The sequence below is a fragment of the Plectropomus leopardus genome, chromosome 11, assembly GCF_008729295.1.
Source record: "Plectropomus leopardus isolate mb chromosome 11, YSFRI_Pleo_2.0, whole genome shotgun sequence".
NCBI lineage: Eukaryota > Metazoa > Chordata > Actinopteri > Perciformes > Serranidae > Plectropomus > Plectropomus leopardus.
The window spans coordinates 13,226,626-13,246,176 of NC_056473.1; the positions used below are offsets into that span (position 1 = coordinate 13,226,626).

The following is a 19,551-nucleotide window of genomic DNA, read 5'->3' on the forward strand; positions in this document are numbered from 1 at the left end:
TGAATGTGCAAGTACAGGGGCAGGAGGGAGAGGCAGGACATGGTTTTTCAATCTCAGAGGATGGATGTGTGTGTATAAGTGTGCTGAAAGAGGTGGGGGCTTTGAAAGAGGGCGTCCCTCTCATGGTCCCTCCCCAGCCCTGCCCCTCCACATAGAGGAGTATCCTGTAGCAGGTCCCAAAACTGGAAACTCATTCAGTCCCTTCTGAATGGAGTGTCTTTAACATTAGAGTGGAGGACTTAACTTTCAGCGTGAAAAATATGAGAGCCATGCATTCGGTCCTTGTCGGTGCCTTCCTGACCCTGCTGCTCTGCCTCCCCAGCCCTGGTCATGGAGGTAAGTGCCACTGCAAATCACTCTGTTAATGCCCTGTTCCCCTCTTTCTCCTTTCTGTGAGAGATGCTTAGGAGGAGATCAGATCACTGCCCCCTTCTCAGGCTTCCCTAATGCATAAATAAAAGCATGACAAGCTGATGAGTTAATGCCTCAAACTTAAACTAGAGAAACTTATACTTAAAACTTCTATTTCACTGTGGAAAAAAAGTTTGACTAAACTCTACAGGTCTCCTTCTTTATTTTATCCCCTTTACTTTTTTGTTGTCCACTTTCACAATCTTAATGCCATTCATTGCTCAGCAGTGTAAGTCTCCTTTTCTTGGATGGAGCTCAATACATGAGGGGAAAAAATGTGCCAAGGGTCTGACCCTGGTCCAAGGTCTTAGACAACATCTGTCGGTTTCACATCTAAAGCTTTTTTTTTCTTTGCCTTTCAGCCTGTGCCCGGCTTAGTGTGTGAGAGCATTTACCTTGAGAATGTTTGCATTGAAAGCGTGCTGCCAAAAGGCAGGAGGTAGTGAAGTTGGAGCCCTCTGTGGATAGGAGGTGAGCTGAGGTCCCTCTGCCGGCAGCAATGAATGGCTCTTTGAGAGGGAAGTGCGCAGTGGCAGGCAGAGCTGCTCCTTATCCACCCAGAGAGGAGAGATGAAAGTGTGGGAGATGGAGGGGGCTAGTGAAGGAGTGAGAGAGGCAGTGTGCGTGTTGGGGAGGGGGATGCTAAAAGGCCAAGGCCCATACAATGGCCCTATAGTTCATGGGCAAGGTCTACAGATGCACCTTTCTCAGTGACATGATGCAGCAGCTCTTCTTCTTCTTCCTCCTGAGCGTGAGTACAGTTAGTGTGAGATGTACAGTGTTTGGGTGAGGCAAATCCGGTATGTGGATGGGAAGTTGAAACAGTGTCTCCAAACAGCTTAACCAGCTCACCTCAGCGCAAAACTGTACATATGGTGAGTTGGCAGGATCAGCCTTGGACTTAGAGCAGCTGTTGAGCCCGTTGTCTTCCGCCGGCTGTCAGATCTTCAAACTCTCGCTGCAAATTCCACTCCAATTAAGTCCGGGCAAACCTCTCCATGAGTGTCTCATTGGCAGCTAGAGTGAAAAAGTGTCTCTTGATCTGAATGGGGGAGGATCGCTTTTGTTTCATTGGCACAGAATCAAAGCTCAGCTGGAGAGCTGGATTCAGATTTTCTGTACTGTGATCTGTTCACCACGAGCATAAAAAGACTCATTTGCCCTTCTGTTTGCTCATTTATAGATAAACCCCACCGACTGGCTGATAGTGACACCTCAGCTAAAGAATTAGCAGTGCACTAGCAAACAATGAGTTCTGTCTGAGTGTAGTCACACTGTGCTCAGGAGTCACAGTACAATTTTTTGAATATCAGCTTGTGCATAGGGTCTTAAAGATGTATTAGCTGAAAGATGTTTTTTCATAAAACTAGTCTGTCTCTGCAGAAGAAAGACACAAAGACTTTTGAAATTGGTGCTATATGACCAGAGAAAATAGTGAAAGAGGGCTATGGTTTTCACTTTTGCTCAAAAGGGTAGAAAATCTACAACTACCAGAATGCACTGGGCCACACCAGACCAATGAAAGCTACTGCTGGTGGGTGATATAATGTGAGCTGTGCAGTTTTGACTCAGGAAACAACATGGCAGTCAGCTGGGAGCGAATAATCTTGAATTATGTTGTACATTCTTACCTTTAACAAATTATTGTATCACAGCTAAGCAGTGCATTAAAATATGTTTCTAAAGAGCAGTAAAATTATTTTGGTTTTTTATTTTGATCAGCTCTGCCTAGTTTTATAGTTTGATCTCATCTCAGTCTTTCCATTCTCCGTTTTAACAAAACAGGAAACCTAATATACTAACAAGCTAACATATGTTTCTGTAGGCATTTTAGATATGAAATAGAAAATAAAATATTAGAATCTTAGTTTGCATGTGATCATCATTGCTCCATTTTACGATACAGTAAACAGTATGGCGCCTGCATCCTGTTCGCAGAGTCTCCAATTTCAGCCGAACAGTGCACTAAAATATGTTTCTGAGGACATTTTAGGTGAGAAATATGCAACACAGTTAGATCAGAGTTCGAGAGAGAGAAGTGGCTCTTTTGATATGCTTCTATACCATTCGGAAAATGTGAAAGTACGATCTGCAGTTCGAGCAAAGCCCTAAAGCCAGCAAAAAATCCACTGGATGGCATGGGAATTGATCTTCGAAATAAACAGGTAGATCTGGGCACAGGTAAGATGGTAAGCTGATCAGCAAAGTATCCCTTCATACCGGATATCCATACAGTAGTTAGCATTATACTTAGTGCTAACTGGTTAGATGGTGCAATAATTTTCTACATAACCAAATGGTCCCCTAATAAAAATGATGGCAGAATAAAACAGGAAAACTGTACGAGGGAACAATCTCTCCTCATCTAATTATCTGTTGGCACAATCCTCGCTGCCTCAGTGAGAACAGTATTACCCACTGACCCTTGAGAACTAATTGCTAATGTTGACCAGATGTACCGAGTCACTGATTAGATTTTGGCCCCCCTTCGCTCCACAAAATGCCTGCCACAAGCTGTCAGGGGACTCTTCCACCAACCATGTAGTGGGCTAACAGAGAGTTTCATTTCTTCCCTGTGTTTACATCTTCAAATGTCACAGGCTAAGCGCCCACATGATGTACTTCAAGTCATTGGCACCTTTCTTTACCGAGGCACTGTGCAATCTTTCTCCAAGTGTTAAAGTGGTCTACCTGCACCCACTCTTATTTTATTTATTTATATCATTTGGAAAGTCTTGCTCAGAAGTAGTTTGAGTCATATCATGAACACAGCGAGCCTTCTCTTGTCATAACATTTTCCATGAGTTTTCTTCAGTGATGCAACCTACCAATTTCCCATAGTTTTGCGCGGTCGTGTTTCTTCCACCAACATAACAGCCTCGAGAACAATTATGATGCAGTGTGAGCAATGCAGGAGCTCATCTAATCAATTCTATAATTTCCTCTGCATGTGGAATACATGACGAAAATGTGAGAACACTTAGAAGTGAGATTAAGCGTTTCACGTGCTTGAGGACCTGCCTGTACCAGTAGTCTGACTCACCAGATGTAGACTGTGGCTATAAGCTTGCCATTGGCCAGCTATATAGGCCAACATTCTCCCCTCCTCCACTATCTACTGATACCATTTTCAAAATCATCGCCGCTAGGATAAATGACAACTTTTGAGCTAACAACCTTCATACTGAAAAATGGCAAGCTTCGACGACGATTTGGATCGTGAAATAAGGCATGCCTTGTTTGTGCTTTTGGTGGATTGCTGTAAAGATCTATAATGATCTATGATGTTTAATGTAGCAGGATTGAGGGTCATCTTTAATCTTCATTTCTTCATGAACCACGTTTAAGAAAAGTTACAATAAATCTACCTTGAATGACCTTGAAGTACCTTGAATAAAACAATGTGTGAACACACCTTGGAAAAGCCCAGACACTGTCTCGCAGGACTCTTATGCTCGATCTTGATTCATTTTCTGGCACAGCCTGTTGGAGTTGATTTGCCAGTTTGCACTGGACAGTCTGTATGATGTTAGACCAAATTTTGGTTGGAATGAAGGGTTCAGGTAACTATATTTTGAACGTTTAATGAAAGTAGAATTTCATGTTGTGTTGATGTGAACGTTAAGACCTTTTGCAGATGTTGGGTTTTGTTCTTCATACCTAGATGTCAGAATCCAAATTCAACCAAGTACCAATGTGTAGCGACACTGGTGGCAAACTAGGTTGCTACATCTTTTTTTCCTGTAAGCGGCAGGCACCAGTGACATTGACTTCACCAGTGTACCGATCCATTCCAGTTCACACAAGCTTCTGTGATATCGTCATAATAATGTTTGTGCAAGAGCCAAAAACAGCCAGTAAACTGTCTGTGGTTTTATTGGGTTAATTGAGCTCCTCCAGAGTTTAAGTATAGTCAGACTTCACCTCTAGAACACTGATTATCAAAATATGTTTGTCTTTTTTTATTAGTAAAAGTTGACAGTTAACATATGTCTGTTACTGCTTTTTGTAGAGCTTTCTTTTGCAGAGAAGTAGCCATTTTAATGACTTTTTAATGATCAGCAAATGTTTACCCAAAACAAGTTCCTTTGGCACTATTTTGCAAGGTCACCAACACTGCATTCTTCACAACTGTGATTGTTTTAAAGAAATACAAATATGACAGCAGAATAATAATGTGAGCTTCCAGACCTTTCTCTAGCTGACATGGTGCTGTGGTGATAGGTCTGGCTCCCTGAGCCTAACCTTCTGGTGATGGTCATGGCCCTAAATTCAATAACACCATCTTCCACCTACTCAATACTGAACACCTGCCAACCCATTTGAATTCTCTGTATCAATGAATAACATTTCACCATAGCATTTAAAAGGGACACATCTTTTCTTTGGACATTGAAAGTAGATGAGCTGCAGGGCTCTGTATTTAGCAGCCATGAGAAAGCACTTTTTTTCTTTCAAATCGAGGGATGCTCTCTTTATCGTGCCTCTATCTGATATTGGACATGACATATTCCTGATCTGAGTCTTTAAAAGCCTGCAGCTCTGTATCTCGTCAGTCAGCCATTACGCTGCCCTTTAACCACCACTTTACTAAGGTTTGGAAAAAAATGGCAGGGTAGTTATTTCCAAACCATAAATTGCTCTGCAGTGTACATGTTGTTTGGTTGGCCTGGTAATAGAGGTTATTTTATCCCTGTTTTGCTGTCTGTTGATAGGCACACAAAGTTTGAGGTTGTTATGTTAATCTGTCTGGAAGTTGTGTGCTCCTAAGGAAGCAACATCCACCACCACTCCCCTCTGTTGGCCAAACAGTGTGAAAAGTTAATGACTTCTTTCTTGCCCCATTACCAACCTTTCTGCAAAGTCTCCTGTTTGTTCTTTTGTTTGTCTGGGGTTTTTTTTCTCTGGAAATCAATTTATAAAATATTGATGTCTGCAAAAATACAAATGTGACCTGACAGATGAAGAGACAGACGAAATGGGAAGTAAACAAAACTCCTGTCCAACTCTGTTGGCAGAACTGATGATGTATGATGTGAAAATCGACTCGATAACGCTGTAAGAGCATCGATTGAATTACCACATACCTAACTGTGAGTGCTTGTCTTGAGTTGCTCAAGTAACATTAAGCAGTGGCGCCCTCATGGGTTGGCCAGGGGTCCGTAGCCACCCTCATACAGCTGTCGGCCTTCTTACTGGCCAGCCCTGGTGAAAATTGCAGACCAACATTACTGCATAAAAACATAAAAAACTCATGACAATGAAGGAAATGAAACTGTTGCGCCGCCTTACATCACCTGTGTCTGGGCCAAAATAATGCACTTGAACACACCAAAAAGACCACAACCAATGGCCAACAAACATGAATGGTCAGGCCCTGCCTGATAGGAAGTGACTCTCCATACTAGCAGTTGGTTAGTCTGTATTATTATTCAAAACCTGAAATAGGAAGACTAACAGGAAGGATCCAAGATGCACATTAACAACACAAACTTGCTTTCCTCACTTTCCAAATTGACGTTGTTTTCAATTAGCCTATATAGTTCAAAAGCATTATCAAATTCTTGAAATTCAGATATGGATTTTGGTTTTGGTGTGCCTCCCAAGATTTCCAGTGTCCCCATCTGGCCACCCATATGAAAAATATCTGGGCACGCTGCTGATAATAAGACAACAACATCTACTACAAACAATGTGTAATGGTTTATGCACATTTGTGAGTGTTTTAGAGATGTCTTGCTGCTGAATGTGTTTGCATGTTCAATTGCAAAGCTTAACGAGGGGATTTGCATCCCAAGACTGCGTATGAGCCTGCTATCTCCCCTAGAGTATAATGTCACTATGGTAACAAGAAAAAAATAAATATAAAAATTTGCCTGGGCTTTGTGCACTGTCTGTATACAAGGCCTCCATGTGTTCCTTGAGAGTTGGCAGGCAGAATGGTGTGACTACAAGTGTCTGCACGGAAGATTAATAAGTCCAATATTTGCATTGGGAAATTGATGAGATTAGTGTTCTGCTGGTTGTGCTGGTCCCACAGACAGACTTTGTGACCCTCACCTCACCTCATAGTTTAAACACAAGGCAATGTTAGGACAGAATAAAAATGGGGCATTTGGAGAAAATCCAAACAAGAAAATCAGAATGTTTATAAGTGCAGAGCAGAATGCGCAGTCCTGTTTCTGCTTTTTGTCTACAGAAAAAACATGTGACAGAAGGTCCCAAAAAATAAGTTGTCACTTCAACTTTTTGGAAAATGTCTTATGAAGAAGTTTTACAAGCTACTTTAAATCACCTTAGTTCCCCGCACGCTTCCAGCACAAATTTTTACACAAAATATAAAATTTAATCTGTAACAAAATACAGGAGTACACATTCATGATTGAAAAGGAGCAGGAAGAAGAAAATTGGAAGAAATCTTGGTACATTTCTTTACTGCATAAAACATGCAGAAATGTAACATACTAATGTGATCTCACAGAATTACGTGAAATGAACATCATAAGGTAAGATAGCACCTTATATATACCGAGGTAAATTTCTGTAGCAGAAAAAGCAAATGTGTAGCAAATTCAAAGTGCAGTTTATATCAAATAGAAAAACCAGACAACAACAAAAATGGTGACAAGACTGTCCCCTGTGGGGCCCCTGTATTGCTCAACAGAGTATCAGGCATGCGGCCCTGCAGTCTTAGATTCTGTGGCCTGTATGAACTCTGAACACCACATTAATGGTGGTGGCATGTATTGTGTTGAAATCACATAGCAGCAGTAGGATGGGGTAATGTGATTTCTGTCAAGATATCTATGTTTGTGGTGAACAGGATGCAAATATGTTACTTAATATGAAGTAGCTATATAAAGGACGTAAGTATGTTGAGTTAAAAGAAGGAGACATTGACTTTTAGTTTCACACCAGACACAAACATTGTTCATCTGGATAAAAGTCTCGTGTTTACTGACTCATCCACCCACCCCCCTCACACGTGCACACACTAACATGGACTTACTCACTCTTTATTTTACTCATGGGGTGAAAACATTAACCACTGCCCATTGCTTGACATCATTGAACTACGAAATGAATGTGTCCACCACAACAAAGGATGCTAACTGACTTTGCAGCATTGTTTCAATGATGCTGGTACATAATTTCAACACAACACATTTCAACACAATATGCAACGTAATGCAGCCTTCTGAGGTCATTTTACGTATACGTATAAGTTATAACACATATATGTTGCTTTAAAAAGAGAGAGAGAGAAAACTGGTTGCTCTGCTGTAGAACAAGTGTACTTCTCACAAAACTTAAGTGCAGCACATGAGTCATTCTTGTAGTCTGGAATACATCCTGCTCATTGACAAGCTTGTCCTTTTGGCAGCATGAAAATGAGACTCACAACTTCTCTGAGCATAGAAGACGATCAATATTGATAACACTTCTAATATAATATAACCTCCCTCACTTCTGCCTGCCTGATGTTTCATCCTGGCACTTTCAGAGAGAAAGTTTCAGTGAGTCATGGTTTATTAACTGTTTTTGGGGGGAGATTCTGGCCTGAGGCAAACATCATTGCAAGAATCTAAAGTTAGCTGTATGGGCAGCCTGCCTCACCCCACTCCTTTCCTCTCTATAACTTCATCTTGTTAGTACAAGTAGAATCTTCTATCTGACCTGCAGCAGCAGGATGGGCAGCTTGTCTGCCCAGTGATTACATTGCTCAGTCCCATAATGGAAATGAGAGAGGTCTGACTCCTGTAACAGCAATAACTCCTGTCAGGGCGTCCTTGAGCAAGACACTGGGCTATTGCTGCTCTTTTGAGCTGCTATAGTCAGATAAGCATGTCAGCTAAAAGCCAGAAATGAAAAATGTTAGAGGGTGGATAAGAAAAGCGAGAGCTGATGACCATGTATTTCACTGAACTGCAGCTAGTTTAAGGATAATTCCAGTTTATTACAACTTGGGTCTTATTTTCAGAGTTATTTCCAATATAATAACGTACTAACAAAAGTGACTGCTGAGATCTGGTGGCCAAGTGACTGGAAGAAAATGTTGGCATTATGTGTTACTGCAAACCGCGAAAATGTTACATTTGCACTTTTCATATGTGTCATGTCAGTGTTTCTAAAGTGATTTTATATATGAGCTGACTTTGTCATCAGTGGGTGGAGGGGACAATGGCATGTCACCTTGTGAGACGGCTACCAAGTTGTTACAGACTACTGTCAAGACAAGCAAACAACAAAACCAGCTATGTTTCTGCGAGTCATTGCTGTGTTAAAGCCCTGATCATGGGTGTTTTGTAACGACTCATCAGTGTATTTTCAATGGCTTATTAAGCCCCAGTCGAAGGTGTTTTGTAGCAACCCTCTGGTGGGAATAGTGCCATGAAAAGCTGTTGTTTTTTTCCTGTGACATTGTTGCTTTTCCTGCCAGAACTGAGACATCACTGTTTTTCCAGCAGGAATTGTGCCCTTAAAACTTGTTTTTTATAGCCAAAACTTAATCTTTAACTAACAATAACTAAATGGTTTTTGTGCCAAGATGTAATCACATCTCATCTGCAGCACAGTTGAAAGAAAAAATTTCAATGTATCACCTACATATTAATGTGCAAACATAATGTATCGATGGTTTGCAGAAACATTCAGTGCCAGTATTTTTCTGGTAATTGTGTTGGATCTGAAAACGCAGGGATATCCAGAGAAATTGCGGGTCAATAAAGGGCCCATTAGGACATTTAACCCCAAAGGCCCCAGAGTGAGTTTATCCGGCCCTGCATGCAGGTTTCTTTAAAGCCAGTCTGATCATCTGACTCCTCATGTTTTTTTCCCTTTTTTAAGCCACCAGATCTCAACAGCAATTAAGTTCAAGAGTGCTGTCATATAATTACTGACAGGAAAAAAGACCAAAACTACAAAAATAAGACCCAAGTTGTAATAAATCAGAAGAATCCTTTAAAGCAGCAGGAACATGTAATGAAGCTATCAAGTGGTGCTTCACAGGGCGACAGATGTGCCAGATGCACAACCCTTCCAAAATAAGAGAGATTGTGTCTTTCCTTTGAATATATCCCTGGCATTGTTGTTGCACTTAAAGCGAAGGACTCAGTGACTTCAAAAGCACATATCATCACTCCGTTTATTCTCAATTGTGATGCAAGAACAGTGAAAAAAAGGACATGTCCCTCGCCTTGAGGACTCTATAGTCCCCTGGCAGATGATCTTTCCCACATTGCTCTCTTTGAGGTTGCTGGCTGTCAACGGCAGGCTGCTCGGATTATATTTTAGGGCCATGATCTGCTTAGAGCGGGCAGACAGCCCACACACAGACCTCATTTAGCCCTGGGTGTGTACACAAAAGACTTTCTGTACATAAACACAGGCCCAGATTCTCTCCCATAGGTGGAGGGTCAAAGGCCATCTCATGGAGTGCTACCGTGTTGTTTTAACCCTTTCCACGTCAATCAGATAAGTCGGTGGAGGGGTGTGTGTGCTGCAGTTTAGTGACGGATGGTCTACACCCAGATTCCTGGTCTGTAAGTGGCAATTTGGGATTTCAAATTGTTGTTAAATTGTGATTGCCTTGTGGCCATGCAATTTTAGCTAATTCTAAGGACACAGTCTTACCTACAGCAGCAGCAGCAGCAAAGGATTAGAGATGTATGGGCAAAGGAAGAAAACAGTCAACATTTATTCCAGAGGACAACTGTAGAAAAAGTGCCTTGGAGCCAGCTGGGCTTTCTCTTTTTGTGCGTGTGTGCGTGTGTTGGTGCACTGAGCAGGTTAATAAAGGTTTAACAGCTTTATTTTTCATTTAACCAGATTTTACTATGTGGACATGTTACATAAATATCTTTCCTCATCATAATGTTCACTAAGATACTTGATTAACTTAATAACAGTAATAATATCGCTAAGAGTCAACTGCCATGCAAGCAGCTCTGTGAGGCTATAAGCAACCCAGTCAACAGAATAAATGTTGGCATTTTACATTCCTTTAAGGCATGGATATGTCACACTTGTATGGAAGTGTAAAGCGGATATGTTGAAACTTTACGTTTTAACAATGCTGTGGTTAATGTGTGTTTAGGTTTGGGTGAGGAAACCACTTGGTTATGGTTAGGAAAATATCATGTTTTGGTTATAAATACCCATCTAGAAACAAAAAGATATCTCTGTAAAAAACAACCACTTTTGTTTTCACAGTTTCTGCTGGAAATGCAGTGACTGGTGGCTATAAAATGCCTATGTTTCCTTGTTATAAATCCACTGGAAACATAGCAATGACTTGCTAAATACAACCACTTTTTGCACCACTATCCTGGCTGGAAACGCAGCTATGTCTCAGCAAAAAACAACCACCTTTTGTAGCACTATTCCAGCTGTAAACACAGCAACAGTTGCTATAAAACATCTATAACTATTGGCTAGAACATCACTTGAAACCCAGCAATGACTCGCTGAAAAGTAACATATTTTTGTAGCAGCCTCCTGGCTGGAAATGCAGAGATGTTTCAGTAAAAAACAACGGCTTTTAACAGGAAACACAGCAATAAATCGCTTTGTTGGTCTTGAACAGTGGTCTGCAGCCCAGTCAGTGTTTTGCCTAGGCGACACGACAACCACCTTCCCCTCCACCTCCAGATGACAAAGTCAGCTCATAAACAACTTCACTTCAGAAACACTGATATGATTCTGAAATTTGCAAATGTGATGTATCTTTGTTTTGCAGAAACGTGCAATGTCAGCATTTCTTACTGGTGACTGGGTTGACTTAAGCACATCAGTGCTTTTCAGCTAAAGGCTAACTTAACTCATTCTTACATGCTGACAGTGTCAATACTAACATGCACATGTTTAGCAGGCACGGTGTTTATCATCTTAGCCATCTTAGTCCAGCATTTTGGCATGCAATCATTTTCTTATTAGTACAGCTGAGGCTGATGGGAATCTCATTAGTTTAACAGGTATTCTTTATAAATGTATTCCATAAGCAATGGACAAATTCTATTTTTGACCTAAAGTGATGAAGCCAGAGGAAAGTCAGAAGATCACCAAAGTCAACAGGACCCATCCTTTTGGCATTCATGAATAGTTGTTGAGATATTTTGGCAAGGACCAAAGCAGCGGACAGACTGTCACAGTAAAATACCACAGTGGACACAGAAAATTGCTTGAGACAGAGTCCTATTACATTTGTGTCCTTGGCCAGAAGCTTGACATACTCAGAAATCTGGAGAGTAGATTAGGTTTGGTTTGTGATGTTTTTCAGGATATTAGATCTTTGCAGCAGCAGGCAACAGGATATGGATAAAAATTAGATTAATGTCAATTGAACACAAACACAATTGAAAGTAAACACTTAAAAAAATAAAACAAGCCAACAACGCTGCAGAAAGACAAATACTACTTACCTAGATGCACCATATGCACATTAGGATACCTGTAGGACCACAGTGGGGCTGAAACCTGCTGCACAACATTTAAAATCAAAGTGTGTGTTGTGACCCTGAGAAAGACGGCTTATTTTCATCCCCCATTGCAGCAACTGAACTCTGCGTGTTTATTTTTGATAAGAGCTGTTGGGGAGTTTAGTGCCCAAAATGAAAACTCCAGAGAAAATTCTCATCATCACAGAACTGCCAAGTTTTCAATAAGCAGGAATTATGCATGACCAGATGTCTCGATACGAGTGGCCTCTATGGGTTTTCTCTCTCTCTCTCTTTCTCTCTTTCTTTTTTTTTTTTTTAGAGAGGGAGAGAATAGTCTGTTTTACCATTTTTGGTTGAATAGAAAGGACTCAGTCCTATTCTGACTGCCATTGTTTCTCTTATCCACTGAATATAAAATTGAAAGAAAAAGGGAAAAACAAAATGTCGTCATACCCCAAAGGGCTCTTATGGAACATGAAGATTCCGATCTGGAATCTTCATGAGAACCCCCCAAGATCATCTCGCAAAATTTTCCTTTCCTGTTTAACATGGGTTGAAGTTATCAGCTGGTAATATCATCAGATTTTGTTATCTTTCATCATATGATATAAATTAATGCCTAAATCAGATTTAAGAACAATGCTCGCTTTGTTGAACAATCTGCATTGCATGTAACTCACATGCCCTGATCAGTGGAATCAACCCTATGTGGCCAGTGTGGTAACAAAAGGCTGCAAAGGCACTGGAAAAGCAGCATGAATCATGGGAAATGTTTCCAGTGTTGGGCTGACTCATCTGAGACGTGTTAGGAAAAGCCTGAGGTTTCCACTCCAACATCTGGAGTCGGCTTTGGTCAGTTAGCAGCAAGCCAGAGCTGGAGGCTTTAATCAAATTGTCCCTCCGCTTCTCTTACCTAATATAGACAAAACAACTGCGGTGAAAGAATGTGAGTGTGCCACAATTAGACAAGTTCTGAAGAATGCTCGGTGTTAGATCTGAAGTGGGTCTTGAAACAGGCGCTCAGAGACCAGTTTGTTATCAGATGTGTTTTATGTTTGTTCTCGAAGCAACTCTCAAACTCCTGGGAACTTCTTTTTTAGCAACGTCCGTATACAGTAAGACATGCAGTAAAGACTCAAATGCATGAAAATGGAAAAAGAGAAAAACATCTTTATTATTAATGAGTTGTATGTTGCTTTTCACATGTTTCGTTCTACATAATCCCTCAGAAACCTAAGTCCAGCAGAGACAGTAGCTTGCACATGAATGTGACTCAGTATTTTAAATATAGAGAAACCCACTGAGAGCGCGGGGACTCCTTCCAGCCCGAAGGGTGAATGACTCATAAGCACAAGGCCGCTGTGGTTAATCATGAGACATCTAACTCCAAACTAATAGTTTTTTGTGTTTCAAATTAGTTATCCACTCTGAGATGTTATTAGCCTTTGCTCTAGACCAGGGGATTGAGCGTCAGCCTCGAGGGGCCATGATATGTTAATCTCCTGAGAGAAATAAAAGTGATTTTTTTTTGTCACACATAAAGTTTTGACACTTTGACAAAGTTTCTTAAAAATGTCTGATACCTGATGGAGAACTTCAGGAAGAATCTTTGTTCACGTTCAGATGATTATAAGCAGAGATGGACAGTATTTCATTAAATGTTTTTGAAATACATATTTAATCTCTGACTAGTTTGGAATTTGATGGACAAAAAAATGAGATGTCATTTGTAACCAAATACTTAAAAGGTATATTATGCAGTATTGTTGGTTAAATGTGCTTGCTGGTAAAATTCAAAGTAAAGGCCAAGGCCAACGCCTGATTCACTCTCATTTGGCATTTCGCCTCACTTTTTCTTTCTTTCTTTTTTTTTTAAAGCCTGGATCTCACCTGAGCACTGTGGTTACACATCCATAAAATTCCCAAATATAGAAAATAAGAAGAAAAAGAGAATATCCAAACAGAGGGTAGAGTGTCTGGGGATAAATACACTCCTACACACCGAGAGTGGGTCATAACTGATGATTGTGAGGGTGTACGTCTGTAATTATGAAGTCTAAATACTATTTTTTTAGGTAAATCCTGCATAATATATCTTTAAGAGCTTGTATTTTAGCATTTAAAATATTTAATTTGATGTGAATGCCATTACATGTCCTGTTGGGTCCATTGTGAACTATTGTATGTCATTTGTGTTCCCTTGGACTGCAGTGTGAGGTGTTGCAGCCTCTTCTCGTGTTGGGTGGTACACAGAGTGGTTCATGTTGGTATTTAGAGAAAGAGGAGAGACAACCTTCTCTTTCTTTTTTTTTTTTTTTATTGTTTCACGTCCTTCTGTTACAGTACCCGTTTGTGTCTGTTGCACTTGTTTACTTGGTTGCTTGTAAAGTTTGAGATCTTAGAAATGTCCTTACGCCATTGCACTCAAACTTAATGCTCTGTTAGATTGTCATTTGAAAGAACTAGTACAATGTGTCGAGTTTTTTTTTTTTTTTTTTTCGGGGCACAGGGATTATGTCTCCCTCAATATGTAGATTATATGTATATTTGATGCATTTGAAAAGCAAGTTTTTGTAATTTGCGACAGTATACTTTTTTGATTTATTTGTTTCCATCTCCGATTTTAAGCAACGTAAAAGTTACCATAGACAACACCCCTTTTTTAATCCAAACTAGTCTTTATCATAACCACAACATGGCAGCGGGAAGCTGCGGTTAGAAGCTCCACTTTTCACAGCATGTTGACATGAAGTCAGAGCAGCGCCAACTTCCACGCTGTCGAAAATCTTCATCAGCAACGCAGTGGGACGATGAAGTGCTCTGAGTAATTTGACACCAGACGGCCTCGTTACAGGCCGGGTTCAGACAGAATCAAGGGGGCTGGGGGAAGCTCCAGGCCTGGGACCGGACAGATGACAGTCTGGAATAGCTCGCACCAGATAAATATAGCTAGACGGGAGAACCAACAAAAGAGCATGTTGCTTCACATGGGATTGACGAAAGAGGAGAGGAGGAGGAAAGGGGATCCAGGGTGGGGCTTTTGTGTGTGTTTGTGTGTGTGTGTGTGTGAGAGTGTGTGTGGATGTATATTCTGTACGTGCTGTGGTTCACACAGATCCCAGTGTTAGGGAGCCTGAGCAAATGTCGTCATCCGGCTGGTTATGAAGGCTTAAAATAACCGAGGGAAATGATGTGTCCCATGAAGATTGGTTTGACCGACTGTGCAGCCGCCTGCAGTAGCATGAAGCTGAGAACAGCTGCACAGCGGAGCTGAAGCACACGTCATCGACCCTTCCAAGCCAGACAGCCAAGCTTCTTGTGCAGCCATGTGTTGAATCTTTCACACAGTTGTGGCAAAACAGATGCTGAAACATTCTGCATCGTTTCACAGAGTATTGTGGGGTGAGCGCAGACTAAGAGAATGTGTTGTGGGCATCAGTTATATTATAATTACATTTTTCTTTCACGCATTAGAGTCTATTATCTTGTGTGTCAGATAGAAAATAATTCATGAATACTTTCAGGCATGTAGAATAGCTGTTGAGAACTGAAGGAAATCAAACATATTCCCTTGAGGCAATTATTCACAAGTAGAAAAAATCAATGTTTCAGCCAATGTGCCAGAAGAAAGGGTCGTAGTTGTACTTTCCAACAAACCATGGATATGTCCATTTCTACGTTTCATACATATCATAACACTATTTCGTAAGTGATGTAGTACATGAGCTGCCCTGATCATTGGGAGGTGGAGGGGATGGTTGATGCCATGTCACCTGGGTGGGATGGCCGCCAAGCTGTAGCCACTGTTTGCAACCAACAAACAACATAACTAGTTGTTTTTAGTGAGTCACTGCTGTGCTTACAGCCTCTTTTAGCCACCAAAAGTTGCTGTTTTTTTAGTGACTCATCACTGTGTTTCCACTCAGAATAGTGCCCCGAAAGTTGGTTCATTCTTACTGAGACATTGCTGCATTTCCAGTCGGGATTGTGCCACAAAAAGTGGGTATTTTAAGCACAAGCATGATCATTTCCTATAACCAAGTTGTTTTTGTGCCTAAACCTAACCACACATTAACCACAACATTGTTGAAATGCAGGGAAACCTAAAGTTCCAACGTATACGCTATATGGTACAATAAAGATGTTACACATCTGGGGTTTGCAGAAATGTAGAATGCCAACATTTTTGCTGCTGACTGGGCTGCATGACAGCCATTTCTTCGAAAATAGTCTACACATTCTACCTAAACAGAAGCGCAACACTAATTATTCATCTAATCTTTGTATTGTGGCAAAGGCTTAACCTGCCCTACTCTGCTTCTGATTGGCTTTCCCTCGTTATTTCCCATATCCTAACCAAGCTCGCTCTTTATGCCTGAACCTAACCAATCCAACAAACAATGGCAACGAGTACAAGCCAGTCAGAGGCAGAATAGGCCGGGTTATGCCTTTACCAGTATGTAGGTAGGAAGGTCCAATGATGTCATTCTGCATTAAAATTAGCCATGTGCTTCTGTGAGGGAGAGTGTGTCGACTATTTTACGGAGTGACAGCCCCTCAGAGCACTCTACATTTGTTTTCGGGTTACTGAGCTGTCAGATAAATGGCCTTTGGTTTAATGGGACATTTTTTGGATTATTGGGGGTTATGTTCATGTAAGGCAGTTCTGTGAGATCATGTTGCAGTCTTTTCATCCAGCTCTCACCAACAACTTAAATGTTGTGTGTTTTTCTCACAATGTCTAACCATTGCCAAAGGAGAGCACACTCAGAACTCTGATAGAATCTATGTATTTTCGATTCTATCAGCATTTTGTGTCCTTCTGCCGTCTTTCAGATAGAAGCCAGTAACTGTCTTTCTGGCATACTTTTTTGGTACATGGATATATCATATTTAAATTTACTGGACATTTTTTTTGTGGACTTTTGTTTTTGCTTTTCTTTAAATAAGTTTTCAAAAAAGTGAATATATCGATGCTTTTAGGCATTCCTTGGCTTTAAATGCACTCTCTATGGACTGTTCATGTTGACTGTACTATGAACACAGTAAATCGAAACTCCAGTTGTACATTGTATAGACAGACAGTTACTGTTTTCTATTCGTAAAGAGACATGATGTGCTGAAATAATAATCCACAGAAATTCAGATCAAGACTGTCTCAAAGTTATATGGGTGCTGCTTTTTGTTCCTTCTGTAAATATATGAAGTAAATCATCTGTTAATCCCTCTCACCTCATTAAACCTGTTGCATCATCATCATCAAACCTCTCCCTGAATCTATGAGAAAGACTAGTTGAGTCTTGAGTCTTTTATTCCTTGATGGAAAAAACATAACAAAACATGTCAGTCTCATATTTCATGCCTCGAATCCACACACAAATTTGTATTTCCAGACATTATTCACATTTCATAAGATTTGGGGAGACCAGGCTCAAAAAATGATTATATGCTTGATTAAACAAACAGAGAACGTAAGCTATGGCGTGGATGGTGTGTGAGAAATGAGAAAATGATCCTGAATCTTTGAGCAACAACAGCAGCTGAAGTCAACAAGTAATCGGCCAAACCAAAAGAAATGCAGATGACAGGAGAGCCGAGCACGCTCCGACAACAGCTAGTATTTTTGTGGCCAACTATGCAATCTGATGTATCATATGATGCCAGACTGGGCCATGGGAATAGGCCCTGGGGAATGTAAAGATATGGAGTTGGGAAGCTGACCGCATGTGACCCGGGAGCATCCTGTCACTTTACAGCCAAAAATGCATTCCTAAGCTTTTTTTTTTGACGAATCCCTTTTGTATGAGTGACCACAGAGGAGACACTCTAAATGTTTTAAACATTGTTAAGTGTAGATTTAGTGAGCTTAATTGCAATGCTCTCATAGTAACTTTATATTGTTTTCTGGAGTGTCAAATACAATAGATTTTAACACCATAACAAGAAAACTTCCACTCCCTCTTTTAAATCAAAGATACACATGGACCTGTTCAACTATTCAGAACTGACAGAAATATGGCCCAACCCAACCCCTAGAGGCTGTATTGCTAATTTGCAGTGTGAGAGCGCATTTTGCTACTTATAAGGGTACCAATAACCGTTGGATGGCAATTAGCTTAAGGCCAGCCTAAAGGGAAAAATTGAACTTGCTCTCTCTTCTGCCTGATTCTCTAATGCACATTCATTTATTAGAAAAAAATAAGCAACCTCCTGGTATTGCTTGGCCCTCTCTCCTTTAAATGCCAAAACTAATCTTATAAATGTGTGGAAAGGAAAAACGGTTAAGTTAGAAACAAAATTTGTTATGTTACGGGAAGGCAATTTAGTCAAAGATTATTTAGGAAGAATTCTGCTGTGTGGCATTTATTGTTTCGGCATTAAGTCCTAAATACTTAAAATGGTTTCGATGCCTAAGGTTTTGAACTAACACTTTTAGTCACTGGTTTTCATTGGTGAAGGTCCATATAATATAAAAGGTAAAATTATCAGCTACTGTTTGTACACGCAGTATTCAAACAACCCCCCCCCCCCCACACTGTCTGTACGTACACTGCAAAGCTAACTTTATAGGAACGTTGTTGTTGTTAAGGAAAATCCAATATTTTAGCAAGCTAATGCCACATTTCCACCAGATCTGGCAAAGACACTTGCTGATGTGCTGCCTAACTCAACTGGCTGCCTGATGGCCTTCTCACTGGTGACGTACCCTATCAGGAAATGCACCTGATTAGATGAACACGCTTCTTGTTGGGAGGTCCCTGGTTCTCTGCTCACTGCTTTGAACAGGAAACAAAATGGCACACTGCTCATAAACTTTCTGTTATTCCATCTAAACAAAATACACGAAAAAAAATTCTGGAAACTTTTGAAACAAGAAATAGGGAAATTAAATCTGAATCGTGAATCTGCTGATAAATACACAGCCACAGTCTTCTAGTGGGTCATAAGTGATGACTGAGATGAATTACTTCTGTATGAGTCTATACATGTTTTTAAAGAAAATTAGGCATAGTATATATAGGTCTTATATATATATATATATATATATATATATATATATATATATATATATATATATATATATATATATATATATATATAGTATATAAAGACCTGTGCTCTATCCACAGCAGTCAGTGAATCCAGGTGAAAGCTATGGTCCTTCATCGAGTCAGCTAATTAGCCTCAGTTCATTCTCAAATGGGAGAATCAAGTGAAGAGGCGGAGACACTTTAATCAGATTTAAGTTTTGACTCAGTCGAGACATGATGGATGCGGAAGCAAGTTAAAGGAGGGTTGGTCTCAAGCTTTACACACACAGGCGTCTGCTCTACTTTGGCAGACAGTGAAAGAGAGGTCAGGAGTTTAAAATAGAAATATCTGATCCCTGGAAAAGTGTGTTCCAAACTTTAAAATCGTAATATCCTCCCAAACTTTCTCTAAACAAAATGTATGTTTTTCACTTTGCAACCAGACATTATCAACACAGATAGCAGATCAGTCTGTTGAGGGGTGGTGGGTTCAGAGGAGTGATAGGACAGCAATAAGGCTTGATACAATCAATCACAGTAAGAGAAATATGAAAAGTTAAAAAAAAACAGCAATGTTTTCCTATCTCTGCACAAGTAAAGACGTGCCTTCTGTAATTTGTCATATTGTGTATCTTTGTGTCAGTCTTAACACTAACTCGCTCAGCAGCAGT

At 40.4% G+C, this 19,551-nt stretch overlaps 1 protein-coding gene across 1 annotated transcript in view; it reads left to right on the top strand.

The window, feature by feature from the left end:
* Positions 1-203: 203 nt before the first annotated feature.
* Positions 204-19,551, top strand: part of cspg4 (chondroitin sulfate proteoglycan 4) — a 95,971-nt gene continuing 76,623 nt past the window's right edge. The window contains exon 1 of the mRNA XM_042496395.1: positions 204-336. Coding sequence (XP_042352329.1) covers positions 261-336 — 76 coding nt within the window. The 5' untranslated portion in view covers positions 204-260. The remainder of the gene's footprint in view (positions 337-19,551) is intronic.